Genomic DNA, 18,767 nt, shown 5'->3' on the forward strand with positions numbered 1-18,767 from the left:
GAAACATGTTAACAACAGCATGAATTTTAGTGGCACGTAATCATGGTGTTGTGCTTCTTATACTACAATTATCCCAAAACTGTAGCTTGCATTCTGGGAGCCCCCTAAAGGGTTATGCTCAGAAAAAGGAAAATTTGTGGGGCCCCATTCGGCTCGGGACCCTCCTTTCAGCATGCGTGCTGGGGGTTGACCACCCTTAATCTAGATAAGCTTAGATTAATTGATTTTGCATGCATAATGCTGGGTTTTTTTTTTCAAATATGACATTATTTTTTATTAAATGTAGGTTTTGTTTTGGAGTGCTTTTTAATTTGTAACCAACTGACAAAAAGTTTGAAAATGTTTTTCTAGTAATTGAATTTTATTCCTCATTTCAGGGTGAAACAATTGAGACTGTGAGTCAGGCATTGATTTTACTTCTACAGGCACAGCCATCCCTTTTAGAAGAAATACCTGGACTGGGATTTATCCCGCAAATTTTAAATAAAATGGAGAAAGATGATTCTGTAGTGTGTGGAGCCTGTTTACACATTGCTCAACAGTTTTCATATAATGAAGTAATCTTATTTCAAACTGATTCATAAAATAATGAAGTGTTATAAAGCGAAAGTAATTTTGTGAAAATGCATTTGACCCTTCAAGAATATAGATGAGCTGGAAGTCTTTCAAACAAAAACAAAATAGATCAATTGATACATGTGGGGTGAGAACTCAATGCCTATTGCACCATAGTGCACCAAAATTGACATCCTGCTCCAATCATGTGTTTTTGTGTGATTCTACATCAAATGAATTGCTTGTATTTTAATTGCTTAAATTTGTACCCAGAGCTCCTCGAAATGCTTTTTATATGCACTTTGAATGTAACACTGATTTCCACATTTTGGAAAAAGGTGCCGAAGTTTTTTTTGTTCACTTATGCCGTGGGACACATTCCTTCCAAGAAAGCATTATTTTCCCTTCCATATTTCTTCCCTTCCTCCACATGAATAGTGCTATCTTATGTCCTTAGAAAGTATTTTTACTGCTTTGAAGTATAAAGGAGGTACTGTACTGCATTATATAACTCGTGGGTAATGGAAGAAAATGTTTTTTTATGTTCTGCTGCAATTGAAAGACTTTTTTCAGTTCAGAAAGAGAAGAAAAATTTTTTCCAAAAATATTTATTTCTTACTCATCCTTCATATTTTTACCTGAAGACAGATTATTTTTTTTTTTGCTACACATCAAAGTAATAACCACCTCATATTGACCTTTGCACCCCCCCCCCCCTATGAAAGAGTTGTTGGAATAAATTGTATAAATCCCAAATGAGTACGGGGGAAGGAGAGGAAGCCATTCATTTTTAACCACTTTTTCTCTATATTACAAGAGGGTGCTAAAATACATGTGTGCTCCAACTGAATAAAGGCTACAAACATTATGGGCTGTGTACTGAAAATGGTACTTCTGTGGCTACCTACCTGCTTTCAAAGCCAGCGTTATCTATGCCATAAATTCACTCTGTTTTGACTAAATAGTACATGCACCTTTGTGAAAAATCACATAAAAAGTGTTTACCTGTTGAAATCGTCAAAAGTTTTTCCAAGATTATTGAAAAAACCTTAATTGGTAAAAACTAACTGAAGTGTCCACAGTTTCGTCATCTAGTCGCTATGTGGTTGTGTAGCTATCAGCGGTGGTTGATGTGTTGTAACAGTTTCACATCACAAAAATCTGGGTTTGACATCTTTAACCAAAGCTGAAACTAGATGCTTAGTCACCCTGGGCAAGCATGCATATTGATCCCCTTCCCCATAATGTTGAAGGAGGAATTAAAAGATGAAATTTGCACTCCCATTCTGGTCAGGCACTCTGGACACCAGACAGACCTGCCCCCCCCTTAATTGCAGCCCTGTCTACGACCCTATGGCTGGCTGACCATGTGGCCGCATGGGCACAGGTGTCACAGGGGCTTAAAATCTGGAGTAGAAAGGGGGGGGGGCAAAACTATGTTTCACACATGTGAAAATTTTGGCTCTTGCCATCTCTGTTGGTTGAATACAACTTTTGTGGGGTTTCCAAGTTTGTCTCAGCTACACTTAGAAAATAGGTGTTGCCATGGTGATCAGCAGACCTACACCACACATATAAAATGGATGTCCACTTATTTTCAGTTTAGAAGATAGATGGTACCATCTATTGAACACAAATTAATAAATAAAAATATTAAGGCCAATGCCAGATGAGCCAGATTATCCCTGTATGCAAAAATTCCTTTAACACACAAGAAGTTGGATCATTCGATCATTTTTGTCTCACCACGGTCATTTTCTGAACACGAGGGCTAATTAGACTGGGACCTACAATTTATTGCCGATTCTGAACGGCAGGCTTGTTTTATATTCATCAAGGGGTTGGTGCACTAAGCCCTTGATGGGGTACTCCCTTCGGCAGCAATTTTTTCCTTTCAGCCATGTCGCCGTTTTTTGTTGTACCTCTGTGTCAGGAAATTTTTCTAACAAGGACGAACCGGGTATCAAACTCGCGACACCTCTAAACATCCTTTGGTACTTTAGGCGAGCATCTTATCGACCTGAGCTACCCTGCCCACACAAGATGTTGCCCAGTGAGTGCTGTTTTTCACAAAGGAGCTGGCTTCATTAGAGAAAAACCTCCAGTTTGTAAAGTGCTGTACGATTTTTGCTGTCCGCAATCGTTGGGCAACTCTAGTTTATTCTTATTCCCTCAATGCATGCAAGTAATGCTCAGGTGGTATCAGCCCCTCAAGTTGAGGTTTTCTGTTGAATAAGTTACTGATTCAAGAAAAACATTGAAAACTTTTTATTTTAAAGTTTTAGCTTTTTCAAACTGCTGCTGTTCTAGAGGGCAAGTAATGACTACAGCAAGTAAAGAGTGTCAATCCCATTGTCAGTCATGCCTTAGATAGACTGGTTTGAAAAGTTTGTTAATCAGATACAGAAATTTTTTTTACCTCCAATAGGTTTACAGGGTTTGTACGGTGCTTGAACTTTTCAAAAAACCATTAATTTTCAGTTTCCTTTTTAAGGTGCCTTAAAAATCCTCCATCTGTTTCCAAAAAAAAAAAAGAAAAAAAATTCATTCATTTTCACCCACCCTGGAATATTTTCTGTTGAGGTTGATGATGGGTTGTACTTGATGCTGAAAGAAGTTCCCTGATAATAGGGAGTAAAAGAAAAGAGGTGTTGTAGGGGGGATTTCTTTATAGGGATTTCAAAGCCACCCTGTAGCAGGTGGGAAAATCTCTGCAGACGACCGGCACAGCTAAGACACTATAACACCTGATTGGTCGGACTCCAGTGGCCTCACCTGCTTCTGATATGCTGAGAAAAATGGTAAAAGAAGATTGTTGTGCTGTCAAAGAAATTGACAATGAAATTTGAATAAAAAAAGGAGTTAGCTAACAAGGAAAGGGTTCAAAGGAGTCATAAGTATATTCATCTCACCCATAAAAACAAAAAATTAGTGGCGAATGCAATTATTAAAGGCAAAAAAATTATTAAAAATTTTAACAGTTGGCTACTTATCTTTTGCTCTTCTTGGTGATATCTATAGAAACTTTCTCTTTCTTTTCTCCAGCTTTTTTCCCCTAGAAACTAGTTGTTTCTCTTTTTTTTTCTCTCTTTGTCTGTGCTGTATCTAATCTTGTGGTGTTTGAATGACATCACTTTAAGACTATAGGGTTACTGGATTTTTTTAATTTCCTTCTTGGCCTACATTCGCATTCAAAATATTAATATTTGCAATTTTTTTTAGAGACCCAAAATAATTTCGCCGGATATTTTTATATTTTTGTGCATGTTTAAATGAATAGAATTAGCAGTAATATTCTCAAAACTTTTTGAGGTTGACACCTTTGAACCCTTTCCTTGTAAGTTTTAAATATCTTTCCTGCCAGAAAATGGTGCCACAACCAGTGGTGGGAACTCTACGACATAGGTGCCAAAATCAACATCCTTCTCCAAGAGTGTATTTTGTATTTTTCTGTGCCAAATAGTGCTTGTTTGTTAAATGTAAAAATATTAATTTTTTTTCTGTGTACTTTTGGAAACTTGAATATACTTTTATACCATCTTTGTGTGTATCAGTGTCGCCAATGTGTCCCTCAGCATCCTCAAATTCCTTGAATTTTGGAAAAGGATGCTGAAAAATTTTCTTCCCACATGCTGCGAAATGATTCTTTCCGAAAGATCATGTTTTATTCCTTTGTACTTCAGCACCACTTTCCCTTTTCCCATCTTTCATAGTCAAGCTCAGAATTATCTGAAAATATAGTTTTAAGACTAATTTCACTCTTCTCCAAAATTTTATAGGGTATTTTTGAAAAAAGAGCAGTATTTTATTATGAAATTATAGTATCCTGTCTCTCCTTTAAAGAGTTGCCAGAAGTCCCGAGAAATTTATGATATTAGAGAGAGAGAGAGAGAGATGATTTTTTTTTGAATTGATGTTCCCGCAATTGATTTCATCCCTAAAAATGGGATTGGAATGACCATGGCCCTTATTTAAATTATCATCTCCTCTTCTTAGGCTTTTCATCACAAACCCTGATAATATCTGTGGCTGTGCAACTGGGTTGGCTGTAGTCTACCAACCAAAAAAGTTGCCACTGCAAGCAGCAGAAATTACTAAGGTCGATCGTTATTGCATCAAATATTTTTTTCTGTACTAAGATTATGTTGTCCTAGGGGGTACCCCCATCCATGGTAAAGCTGAACATTCATCATTACTAACAAGCTTTGAGCCAATGTTGGCATGTCTGTAATAGACATCTTTTCCTGGTTTTGGTGGGGAAGATACCTTTGGAGCTCCTTCATACTTTAAGTATGTATCCTAAGTTTGGTTGGCTTTGTAGAGATGAATCATATTGTTGTCAATAACTTCCCATCCTTTTTGTAGAAAGATATGCTATATTCCATCTGTTCCCGGTGATTTGAAAGGAGATAATCCCCTCAAGGCTTTGGCTCATTTGTTATATTTAACTATCATGTTGGCTATTAAGGTGACTACCAGTTCCAAGGTAGGCCTAGTCTGGTTCTGTAGGTCCTCCAAGGGATAATCCAGTAGACATTCAAGCTTCTCTGCTGGGCTGGTAGAATAGGATACTCCATCTGGTCGTTCAATAACATTTATTTTATCCTATGAGTTTTTTTGATCAATTTGCTTACCTTGGCTGTTTCTGACAGCGAGCTCATTTCTGTGCAGAACTTCCGCCAAGAGCTGTTCTTCACTTTTCTGATTTCTTTCTTGAACTTTCTCTGAACTTCCTTGAAATTAGTCCTGTTGGATTCAAGTTTAGTATTGACAGATTTCCTGTGAGCCTTCCTCGTTTCCTGGTGGAGGAGTTAGAGATCTTTAGTCCATTTTTTTTAGTATACTTTGGATTTTCCAATCTTGGTTGGACACACTTGATTTGCAGAGTTTCTGATCACTTCCATGTGATGCCATGATAGTCCAAATCATGTGCTGTTGAGATCTCATCTCCATGATTGACGAGAGTGTTGAGCTGGTTTCCCAGATTTTCTTCGAAAAGATCCTAGTTTGTGCTCCTAAAATTCCAGAAAAAAGTAGGAACAACTGTTGCTTCATAATGGAAATTTATGAACCTGTGATCTGACAAGGAGGATTCATTTTTTGATCACATTTGTGATATCTATTGAGACCATGGTCAGATCAATAACTTCACAATTTTGTGTGCAAAACATTGGTCTGTGCCCTTGGTTAGCCCAGACCAGATTTGTTTGTATGAGGAATTCTAACAATTTTTTGCCTCTCTGGTTTATATCCGAGCTGTATGATAAGCATAGGCATCTCATACAATTATCATACTTATATTATGATGTTCACATTATTCCACCAATTCACAGAACTCTTGTGGGGTTTTAAGATCGTAGGCCATATAGACAGAACAAATCATGATAGAACCATTCAAACAGCAACAACATCTTCTGATGTAAATTGCAGAAACATCCAAGTATGGATACCTTTGGCAAGGTACACACATGCTCTGGGAAGCGACCCATATATATCCTGTTTCTGACCCATAGTTCTTGAATCAGAGCTGCAAAGTAACTTTGATTATGAAAGGAAGCTGCAAGGTTGTGGTATGCAGCTTTGCTGTGTTCCAAATTTATTTGTCTAAATAACATTTGGCAAAGTATATTAAAAAGTTTTACTTACCTGTGGGTATTTTGCTACCACTAGGTACCAGGTAAACCTTGATAAGTAATATAATAAGATAAGGAATGGATTGGAGTTGGACCCAGAGTCCTGTTCCAGGTTTCATTTATTGCTGCTGGGTCATCTGCTTTTCCTGTAGCGGTTCTGGAGGCAGCTGCTGCTTCAGTTGCAGGTTTGGCCTGTTGTTCTGCCTGAGATGTGAATGTCTCCTCAGGATGCGGGGTTGACAGTGTGGCTAGCTTCTGCTGTCGGCTCTCTGAACGTAACTGCATTCAGCCCACAGTGCACCGTGAAAGATCTGGTGGCAAGCCAATCAACCATCACTTGCTGCACCCCAATCACCAGGGTATTACCCTTATTTCCCGGATGACAGCCCATAGGTGGAGCTGCCCAGACACCAGACCTCATATACTCAGGAGTTTCATAGATCTGTTTGGATGCTTGTCTCCAGGAATCCATAAGAAGAAATTTTTGGTTGGAGGTCTAAATCACCGGGACCTAAAGCTAGATACATGGTGTCACCCTCAATGTTAGGTGGAGGCGGTAACCTATTGGTCACCGCTTTTAGCTAATCTAGGGTGGTCTGGTCTCTACAAATAATGCGTAGACCTTCCACCCCTAAGATGGTTCTATCAACATGGGGACAGAACCAGATTAACCATTAATAAGCAAAATAATAATAAACAAAATAAGCATTAATAGTTAATAAGCATAATGAAGCAAAAAAGCATGTGCTTAGGGCATCAAGAGAAAAGGGGCATCACACAAAAAGTTGTCAAATTGTATTTTTTCCCAGCATCAATCATTCGGTAGAAAATCCTCATAAGATCATATTGGAAATTGAAGTATCTTGAAATTCTTCTTTGACACATGAGAGGCATATGCTATGGCCGCAGCAACAATATTGAAATCTCAATTCCAGAGAAACTAATAATATTGCAAACAAGAGTTTACATTAAAGTAGAGTTTTTGAAATATGTTGCAAAAATTCCATAAAGTAAGTCCAGAGTATTTGATCAACATCATAGACTCCAGAGGCTTACGTAGGTAAAGTCTTAGGAGGCCCGCACCCCTCCTCCAAAAGATGTCCAAAAAATATTTTTAATTTTTCAATCAAAAAATTAAAATATCGTAAAAAAATACTCAAAATAAAAAGTTGTATGTTATTAAATCAATTTCTGTATATTTAAAATGTTTTTCTGTAAGTTAATTACTCAAAATTCCTCTGGAAAGATTCCTTGTGACCCCTCGAAATGTGACGCCTGGAAGGCAAAGTAATTTTCCCGAAAACCCCCCAGCTAAAAAATACATACCTTTTAATTTGCAACTTCTTTCGAAAATTGTACCCAAATCTAATTGTCATGAGGATATAATGTGTCTGCACCTAAGACCTCAAGGCTGTCCGGGTGATCCTATGCGTTGAGAAGGCACAGAGCAAGCCAAGTTTTAATAGAATAAGGACGAACTTAGAACGTGCAGATATTTATGAATAATAAGATTGACTGTGTGTAGTTTGATCCACTGTAGAAGCAAAAGAAAGAGAAATGCTACCAGATCTAGATTGCAAAAGAACTCAAATGTATCAGAAGGACAAGGTACCCAATGATGGTGATTAACCAAAAATACCTGTAGATAATATTGTGTCTATTCCAGTTCAGTGGTTCCTTCTGAAGCCGGTTCAGGAAATTCTATGAAGCAGTCAGTGGGAGAAAATATCTTGAAATGTTTTAAAAGACAAAATAGTTTCCCCAAACTTTTCATTTCATCTCGCTCCCTTCTTTCGAATTTTTTTTTCTCATCGCCCCCTCTAACTCAAGTGAACCCATAAAATTCTATGTTAAATCCGTAGCTTCTAGTTGTCCCCCTGGATTATTCCATCACCCACTTTGGGAAACACTGGACTAGAACAAAAGGTGCAAATCTGAGGTCTGTCTTTTTCTCTTGAAAACATGAAATAAAAATTCCAAAAATTACATTTTGAAAAATTCAAAAACAGTGATAGTAACATTGACTTGCGTTTCTTTAGCTTGCTCAATTCAACAAATAAAAATTCTAATAAATTTTACATCCTAATTATAAGAAATATCGAATAAGAAAAATTTTAATGAAAAAGCTACAGAAATGTAACTGTTATTTTCAAGGCAGAATTATGCCAAGCACTGAAACAAAAATTTGCAGAACAATAAAGAGGCTTGATGCTCCATCTCAACTAAAAATACAAGCAGATGTGTTATGTGGCATTGATTTTGAAAATGTCATCAAAGAATTTGCAAAACTAGAAAAAGTGGAGGGGGGGGGGCTTTCAAATAAATTAAGTTTGTGAGTAGAAATATTCACATTACATTTTGCCTTACATATTATTTACTACTTTAATATAAAATTTCATCCAATGTGTTTTTTTAGGTGAATACGTCTTCTAATCATTTGACGACACTGGGTGCGTTCACAAAAAGTTGCAAAACTTTTTGAAAAAATGAAATAATTTAAACGCTTATATGTCAAGAAATATTCAGTATATATCAGTGATTCTGATGTCTGCGGGTAGATCTCGTTAAAGCAAATCCAATGATACCCCTGTTTTTAATACCTCTTTTCTGCTCTGGGCACCAGGCTCGCAGTCCGCTTTTGTAACAAAATTGTTTCACATATTATATGCATTCCGTATCTTGAAAGGTACGAAATTCATATAGATAACATTAGTATTGTCTTTTAGTTATTTCAGAAAAATCTGATGATACAAATTTAATTTTGTCATTACCTACCACGCAATCACAAAGAACGTATTCACATCAAAACTTGGGGTCGTGTCTACCCCAATTTTTTTTTCAATCGATAGATTCAATAATGCTCGGGGGCACTGAATTACTTAAGTGCTTGGGGCCTTCAAGTGTCCTGGCCCTGCATGGGAATAGATACCTGCAGTGTCTCCTCCAGCATTTGGTTCTGAACTTTGTTGGTGATGTATGTGAAACGTCAGCTGGGGTCAGTTTCCTTTCAGGCTCCTTGGCCTGAAACCTGAGGGTAATGCCTTTCTTTACAGCCTTACTGTAGGATATATCCTTGCAAGGCTTTTTGATTCCTTTTTCTGGCATATCGCCAGGAACTCTTCCTTGCTTGCACAGTATAGTCCCCTTTGACTGTTAAGCCTTGACAGTGCCTGATGTAAGTCTTCAGGATCAGGGCGTTGCAGCCTTCTCCTCGTTCTTGTCATCATCTTCTGTCAAGGTCACTTTTGCCAGAGTCTTTTTTAGATTACGACTTTCTTTTTGCTGCTTTTTATTGTTTTTCTTTTCTTCTTTGGTCGAGAGAACTTTAGCAGGGTTCCTGGCTTCTGTTTGTGCTCCATTCGTGTTTTTGCACATGCTTCCACAGATGTTTCCACTCTCACTTCCACCTCTTCTCCTGGTGCAGGGGTTAGTTGCTTAGGGGATTGGCTTGATGAATTTTTTTCTCTTGTTTTGTTTTTATCCATGGTATTTGTTTTAGTGATATGTAACCAGCTTCCCTGGGATCTCTCCAAGGAAGATTTCCTGAAACTAACCCCATATTCCCTCATACAGCAGTGGTGGCCTTGGGAGAGTTCCCCCCCCCCGCATCATCGACCATTACCCCACCCAGGTGCCACCTGGAAATACAGGACGAGAGGGATTATACACCAGTTGATAGGGCAGCCTCCCTGTTGGCTAGACAGGGTTCGAGCCCCCTGTACTACCTGGCAACCCAGGAAATGCTAAACCCAGTTTTTCACCTGTATCCCCTACTGCAGATATCCAGAGACTCCATTCCACCCTCCAAGGAGTTCTTCCAGTTCTTGTGGTCACACAAAGGATGTTACCACTTTCTTCGTTCGAATCTCATTTCGCTAGAATACAAGAACCCAGGGGGCCCTGAAGATAAGTGGATTTGACTGATCAGGGCCCACCGGACTTCGTTGAAATTACCCGCACTAGTCGAAGATTAGATTTAAGGCCAAAATATCAACATCAGAGTTTGTGATTCAACATTGTCAAGAAATCCCAGCCTGCCTTCTGCCCCCCCCCCCATTTCAGGGGGACGGCGGAAGGCAGGCTGGGAATGAATTCATATACTCCACTTGAACTTCTACTTCATTAGCATGAGGTGATCCCCTGTTCTGATTCTTTTTTTTGGCATACTTATTTTATGTGACCTTTAATGTCACAGGAATGACATTCTGCTGTTATTAATCCGATTAATGATGATGACAACTGCAACCAAAATAAACCAGTTTTTTTGATTTGACTTTTGAGCTCCCAGTCCCATTCCCGGATGAATTTTTTTTAAACAAGTTTTTTTCTTTGCCATTATGTCCAACATGATCGACACAATCAGCAGTCTTGGATGAATTCCAAAAGTGAATATACCTTGACTGAAAAGCTGTGGTTTCGGCCGCAACTGCGATGGAAACTGCAATTTCTAGAGTCAATTTAGACTCTGTTAAGAGAGTTCCTTTTGAACATTGCCGTGTCCTTCATGCGACAAATTCATCTGTCAAGCGTTCGGGCAAAGTGCCTCCAAAATCATTCCTCAGCAAGTTTACGCAGTTCAGTAACATAGGCATTAACACTTTCATGTTTATTCTGAATTCGTTTATGATATTTGAAACGTCGACAAATTTCTGATGTGTGATTTTGGACGAAAAAAAAATTGGAGGAAACTTAGAAGTCCAACAAAAGAGACATCAGAGACATTTCTCTGAGAAACCAAGGTTAGAATAACGACGAAGGCCTTAATGCTGCAAATAGTCAACAGAGTAGCACGCTTCTTACCTATATCGTCTATGTAATTTGTCCCAAGAAAAAATTTTAGTTGCTTGGCATAAAGTTCAAAAGAATTTGGATTTGAAATGTCAAATTCCTGAAACGATATGATGCTAGCCATTTCAATGGAATGGGAATGAAAATTTACTGAAATTCTAAAAAAAAATTTTTTTGGTATAAACACGATTCGAAAAATTAGTAAAACTAAAAACGAAGTGTATAATATAATTACCTAAATATTCCAAAAAAAGATAGAGATCCACTCTAAATGCATACCAGCATCTGAAAAATCCCAGGGAAGCACAGCCAAAATGCATGAAAATCGTCAGTTCACCACCACCAAAACTTTAATGATCAGAACATCATGAACTCCATTCACTTGAACGATTGTAGATCAATAAACCGCATTTGGATGAACTTGAGAAGACCACAATGATGACAAGCATAGCCATGATCTTGAGCGAAAATCAGCATTTTCAACCGATGATGCAAACGAAGGTTTTTCCATGTTGTATAAATTCCGTCGATTTGATCCCATTCTCGTCACCACACTTGTAGTGAGGGAAAGATTAAAATACAGCAAGACCATGCTGGTAACTGACTAGAATTTATTTCGTGATTAACATTAGATTATAATGACAACAAATTTATAGTACATACATAGTTCATGTATAAAAAATTCGAAAATTAAAATATGGAATGGTTGATTTTTTATTCAAGAAAAGCGATTGTCTATATCTGTTTTTCCCAAAGTGGGCAATGGAACGGTCCAGAAGGGGGGGGGGGCAATAGAAGCTACAGGCATAACATACGGTCCTATGGGTTCACTTGAGTTGGCGGACGATGATAGAAAAAATTTCTGAAGAAGGGGGATGATGTAATAAAAAGTTCAGGAAACTATGGTCTATATACGGGGTGATTATAAAAAAACTTCCATTCACAGAAACTGAATGAAATTTTGGCATAAGGTATTGTGAGGTATGCGCTCAAGAATGATATGGAAAACAACAGTGTCACTCTAACAGTTACGGTTACAGTGAAAAAATTTTGAAAATATCAAATGGCAACACCAAGTTTTTTGTATTGGAATGCGATCTCCATACTGAAAAACACTAAATAGCGTTAGAATGGCACCTGTAGCACGAAAATCCCCGGAGCTAGGCAAGGAAAAAGTAAAAAGGGCTTTGCCGTGCACCAGAGCATTAATGTTCGTTTCATTCATCACACCGTTTCTTCAGCTGAGATCCCAGCCTGATTAGTCCTCCACAAGGTCATGTGGAAAATTTGTGAGACACAATAAAATGCTTTATTTTATGCTGCTTCTGATTTTCATGCTACAGTTGCCGTTCGAACGCTATTTAGGGTTTTTCACAATGGAGATCACATTCCAATACAAAAAACTTGGTGTTGCCATTTGATATTTTCGAAATTTTCTCACTGTAACCATAACTGTTAGAGTGACACTGTTGTTTTCCATATCATTCTTGAGCGCATACATCAAAATACCTTATGCCAAAATTTCATTCAGTTTCTGTGAATGGTATGATAGTTAGGGGCCCATATGTCGGGATAGTTTTTTTATAATCACCCTGTACTTTCACGACAAACTATAATAGTTGATGATTAATTTGTAGTCAATTTATGAATCTAGTATTGAATTGGATAATTCAAAGTTTACATTATTCAAACTTTCTTGCAGTTACTTTGAACAACCAAAATTGATTGAATATACAGGGTGCATAGCAAACAGTGGATTATGATATTTTACTGCAGAACTGTTGATTCTAGAGGTAGACTTTCCAAAAAGTTTCTGAATAATGTGTAGTACTCAGACATGTCATTTATGTTTCAAGGGGTTGTATAGTTATTAAAATAAAAAAAACTAACTTTTTATACAATCCCAGTGTGCCCCAAAACCCAATTAAAAATTTCCCTGTCTCTCCTGATGTGAATTTTTTTTTTTGGTAGCGTTTCTAAGTGCTTTCTCTGGGATAATTCACTGATAAAATAAATTATGAAAAGCCCCTTGAAACATGAATGATATATCTGAGTACTACACATTATTTAGATACTTTTTCCAACTGGAAGTATGCCTCTAGAATCAATGGTTCGCCAGTAAAATACCATATAAGCCCTCTTGCATATGCATCTTTTAAACTGAAGAGCCAAAAAAACTGGTACAGGCATGCGTATGCAAATAAAGAGATATGGAGCCAATCAGAGTATGGCGCTGCGGTCGGCAACGCCTATATAACACAACAAGTGTCTGGCATAGTTGTTAGATCGGTTACTGCTGCTACAATGGCAGGTTATCGAGATTTAAGTGAGTTTGAACGTGGTGTTATAGTCGGCGCACGAGAGATGGGACATAGAAATTTGGATTTTCACGTACGACCATTTCACGAGTGTACCATGAATATCGGGAATCCGGTAAAAAATTAAATCTATGACATTGCTGCGCCCGGAAAAAGATCATGCAAGAACGGGACAACTGACAAGAATCATTAAACGTGACAGACGTGCAACCCTTCCACAAATTGCTGCAGATTTCAATGCTGGGCAAGTGTCAGCGTGCGAACCATTCAACGAAACATCATGGATATGGGCTTTCGGAGCCGAAGCCCCACTCGTGTACCCTTGATGACTGCACGACACAAAGCTTTACGTCTCGCGTGGGCCCGACAACACCGACATTGGACTGTTGAGGACTGGAAACACGTTGCCTGGTCTGACGAGTCTCGGTTCCAATTGCTTTGAGCTGATGGACGTGTACGGGTATGGAGACAACCTCATGAATCCATGGACCCTACATGTCAACAGGGGACTGTTCAAGCTGGTGGAGGCTCTGTGATGGTATGGGGCGTGTGCAGTTGGCGTGATATGGGACTCCTGATACGTCTAGATGTGACTCTGACAGGTGATAGGTACGTAAGCATCCTGTCTGATCACCTGCTCCCATTCATGTCCATTGTGCATTCCGACAGACTTGGACAATTTCAGCAGGACAATACGACACCCCACACGTCCAGAATTGCTACAAAGTGGCTCCAGGAACACTCTTCTGACTTTAGACACTTCCGCTGGCCACCAAAATCCCCAGACATGAACATTATTGAACATATCTGGGATGCCTTGCAACGTGCTGTTCAGAAGAGATCTTATTCCTACGTATTTATGGACAGCCCTGCAGGATTCATGGTGTCAATTACCTCCAGCACTACTTCAGACATTAGTCGAGTCCATGCCACGTCATGTTGCGGCACTTCTGCGGGCTTGCGGGGCGCTTCACGATATTAGGCAGGTGTATTAGTTTTTTTGGCTCTTCAGTTTATATGAGGTGTGTTCCAAAATGATACAGCCACATATACAATATTCTATAAATAACAATTTATTTTTCCGAAGTGAAAATTATTTTTTAACTTGAAATCCCTAACACAGCACAGGGTTAAAACTTCAATAATAATTTGACATATATCTGCATTTCATATCTGCATTAGATCCAATAGTGGAATCAAAACCTCTCCCAAAATGATAAAGCCACTCAGAAAAATTCATGTTGAGTTGTATTTTGAATGTCCAATAAATTTTCCATTGTTCTTTATAATGTCAAACATTCGTCTAGGCATTGATTTAAGTTTTTGGCAGTGTTGCAGAGGAATATCTTGCCACACTTTGAAGATCACCTGTTAAAGTTCTGAAACATTGTTGTATTTTGCCATGCTCATACACTTTATGTGCCACTATAACCCAACATGTTTTCCATCGGATTGAGGTCTGGGGAATATGCGAGCCTGTCCATCACTGGAATCCCATTCACAGGTTGAATTTGCATTGTGAAGGGGTGCATTGCCCTGTTGGAATTGAGCTGTGGAGCCGTTTTGAGATTCAAAAAACAGATGATTCAACAGTTCATGATATGTCTGAGAGTTCAGACTTCAGATATAACTGCTAACTACACTTTTCCATTGGCATTGAATGCACCCCAGATGGTTACATATCTGCCTCCTTGCTGATGCTTAAGTTAACTTAGTTCTCCCTTTCTGAAATCATGTGAATATTTCCAGCCATTTGGACCATCCAAATTAAAAAAAAAATTTTGTCACTCTAAATGACATTATGCCACTTGGAAGTCCATGACATGATATTTCGCCCAATGAAGTTTTTCCTGTCTATGATGCTCTCTAAGTTTTGGATGAATAAGTGTTTTACGATGGCCAGAAGTATTTACAACGCTGAAGAATGAGATGAACTTTAGATTTAGATACATTCACGTCAGGGAAAGATGCTATTTTCCTTAAACTTATAGAAGAGTTACTTACTTTGTGTAGAATCACACTTTTCTGGCATTTTGTCAATGCAGAAGGACGATCTTTAGTCTTTCTGGTGTCATACAGTCCCTTTAATTTTAAATAATTAGAAACTAGTGCTCGGGATTGGCAAATCAACTTTGCAATTGCTCGAATTCAATTAACGACAGCTTATTCCAATGCGATTCATCAATTCTGTTTCATTTTCGAGCTGTTAAAGATTTCTCTCTACCCATTATGAAAAAAACGCAAAACTAAATTCGAGACAGAAAACTATGCTGTTGCTGATGCAATAAAACCTGTTTTTTCCCATCTCTAGTCTAGCAGCAAAAAAGATTTGCATGATGGTGCGATAAACCTAGGTGGCTCTATCATTTTGGGACACTCTTTAATAGATAATATTTTATAATTTTTTGATCCTTTGAAATTTCAACAAAAACAATTTCTGAAAAAGATTTAATGCAAGCTAAGTATAGGTGTTATATAGTAGCTCTTATATATCAGGAAAAACCGAAAAATACAGGTGGCTCTATCATTTTGGGACACACCTTATATTCCATTGTTGAAAAAGGATAATGATTATAGTTTTGAGTTATATTCAAAAATGATTTTTTTTTCATAATACATATATTAGTTACAATTTCTCATTTCAGAGCTGTACTAGATGCTTATCCCAGTCAGATTTTATTACTTTGATCATGAAAGCGATGAAAATACGTAAAGATCTTATTGGGGTGGCATGTGAAACCCTGAATAATGTTTTCCGCAAGTGCAATGAAGACTTGATTCAACAAGTGAGAAATATATTTTTCATTCTCTGTCGTGATTGTGTGAATAGAAATAGTTACTAGGTAGGAGAATCAGTTTTCATCTGATAGATTTTTGCATATCATGTATGTATATTTTTGCTGTGATAACTCATAAGTAATAGATTTTAGGTAAAAAGAACATTCGATGTGTGATGAATCCTTTTATTTTGTCACTTTGTTTTGAACATTATCTTTTGGGTAGCCTTTCAAGTTCAGTCTTCATATACAGGGCCGCAAGTAGACATTTTGGCGCCCCTTGCCATGTAGAAGAAACTTAATTCAGCGAATTTGACTCCTCAGAAAAGCATACTCAGGTAAAGCATACGGGGCACCAGACCTGCCTGCTCCCCGCTAGTTGTGGCCCTGTTCATATAAAATAAACTATCAAGGTTTTCATGGCCATTATTTAATGAAAAATTCATAGTTTTTTGTTTTTAGGCTGACATTATAGAAAGTTTCCTATCTTCTGACATTTCATTCACATGAGTGGCAAACTTTTCAACAGTCTTACGCAAGAGAACAACAGCTACTAATATTTTGGAGGTGCCAAATCAACTAAATATATTAGTTTTACTGACAATGGGGATTGTTGATGTCTTTGCTGCGTAGAAACACGAGCTGCAAATGTGAACGATGTTCATATTGTTTCTTCAATTAAATTTTAATTAAGATATATCTTTAATCTGATTGATTTGAATTCCATAATTCAGAAGTGAGATATGTGTGGTTGGGGAAAGCGTTGTAGCATAGTGAAATCCACGTGGTAACAACCCGACGGTGTTGAAGATTGAACGGCAGATGATGCATTATTATGGTTTAGTTCACCGCCAAGTGTGTTGATGCAGTGTTTCATTTCTCATGATTCCGAATAAAAATCTGATAGGAATTTCTTATCCCAGAGAGGCAAGGAGAGGTGATTTGGAATTCTCGCAGAACTATGACAGACGGTTACCGAATTTATAAAACTGATTGAGCTGAAAAAATAATCTTAGTGAACATTATGATGAAAAATTTGTGAAAGAGCAACTAAATTTCATCATTAATGACAGGAAAGAGGGGGAAAAAAAATATTGAAGAGAAAAAGCATGGGAATGTAAGGAAACTGAAGAACTGGACGCGCACGAAAGATCCGCTCATGAAAAACTAGAAGTGTGGGAAAGAGTCAAAGATAGGTTACATGCTCTAGAAATGGAAAAATTGTGATTGCAATTTAGTCAATGCAACTCGGGAGTGACCGTAGGTGAAAACTAAACAATATTCGGATGCTGGTGCGGGAACATGTCAACAAGCGTGATATCAGTTTCTACTTAGATTTCTTTTTAATGGCAAGTGCGAATCATTACGTTGAAATGAGATGTTAGTGTAAATAACAACAGTGAAATATGTTGGTGTAAATAATGTCTGATAGATGGCAGCACCTATAACATATGTTGTTATACTCTGATCAGTGTACTGTTTGTTCCCATTCCTCTTGTAACAGTCCTTGTGTGTGTTGTGTAGTTTGTAGTAATGTGTGTTTCTGTAATAAAACCATATATCGTAATTGATCCACGGACTCATCCTAATAGGTTATGGGGCCCGCCACATAAGATTATTTTTGTGACTACAAACTCGCGAGTTCCGATGTTTTTTAACGATCTTTCTCGCGCCGATTAGTTTTCTCTCCAACATGGCGACCGCTGAAGAATACAAAGCCTTGAGGCGGGAATTGGAAACTCGGAGGCTTTCGATGTAGACGACTTCCAGGACTGTGACAACCAGTTTTGCCGTAGGCACGTTGCCTGAATCGAAACATCTCGAAGGTCCGAAAAATTTCACCGATTGGAAATTCGTCATGAAGAACTTCCTGATTGACTGTGGTCTGTGGAGTTGTATTGTGTCGGGAACCGAACCAATCGACAACGCATTGTATCGCCGAGCTCTCGCGAAAATCAACTTGTCTCTCAAGCCTGCGACTGCAACGATCACACGGAAATGTGAAACTGCCAAAGAAGCATGGGACTTGCTCAATGACACCTTCGAAGATGAATGTATTGTTCATGTGGTAGGCCTGTATCAGAGTCTTCTGGACATTCGTTTTCACGATTGCCGTACAGTAGACGAATATCTGAATAAATTCACGATCGTCGCGGAACAGCTCGAAAACGTCGGCAAGCCGTTGGACGACCACGTCATCTGTGGTTTCATTCTCGCGAAATTTCCGGACTATTACAAGCCTCTCGTCCTGGGTATTCGCGGATCTGGACAAGAAATCACGACTTCATTCGTGAAAAGCCTGCTGCTGGAAGACGCAACTGAAGTTCCGAAACTGCCATCGAATTCAGTGTTTTTCGTGAAAAAGAAACCTGCCAGTGCTACAAAAGGAATCCGTTGTTTTAATTGCAATGAGCGCAGACACAAGTCTACGACCTGCTCAAAACCAAAAAAGAAAAATTGCCGGAAAACTGAAACTAAGTGTTCTGCTAATGCAGTTTGCTCTGAAAAAGAAATTGCTTCTGGAGCAACTGTTTCTTCTGTATTTTCTGCCGCGGTTTTCTCTGACGAACATGAATGGTTCATAGACTCTGGTGCATCAACTCATCTCAGTTGTTAATTGCCAATTTCACACTATGTATCATCCGAAGAAGAGGTCCGTCTAGCCAATGGTGAAAAATTGCCAGTCACAGGGCACA

At 38.3% G+C, this 18,767-nt stretch overlaps 1 protein-coding gene across 1 annotated transcript in view; it reads left to right on the forward strand.

Annotated features, from left to right (window-relative positions):
- Rme-8 (receptor mediated endocytosis 8) overlaps positions 1-18,767 on the forward strand; it is a 328,909-nt gene that overhangs the window by 287,220 nt on the left and 22,922 nt on the right. The window contains exons 49-50 of the mRNA XM_089253740.1: positions 378-557; positions 15,940-16,080. Coding sequence (XP_089109866.1) covers positions 378-557; positions 15,940-16,080 — 321 coding nt within the window. The remainder of the gene's footprint in view (positions 1-377; positions 558-15,939; positions 16,081-18,767) is intronic.

The sequence above is a fragment of the Pholcus phalangioides genome, unplaced genomic scaffold (assembly GCF_987345545.1).
Source record: "Pholcus phalangioides strain wild (caught in Gottingen) unplaced genomic scaffold, Ppha-v1.0 ptg000039l_1, whole genome shotgun sequence".
Lineage (NCBI taxonomy): Eukaryota > Metazoa > Arthropoda > Arachnida > Araneae > Pholcidae > Pholcus > Pholcus phalangioides.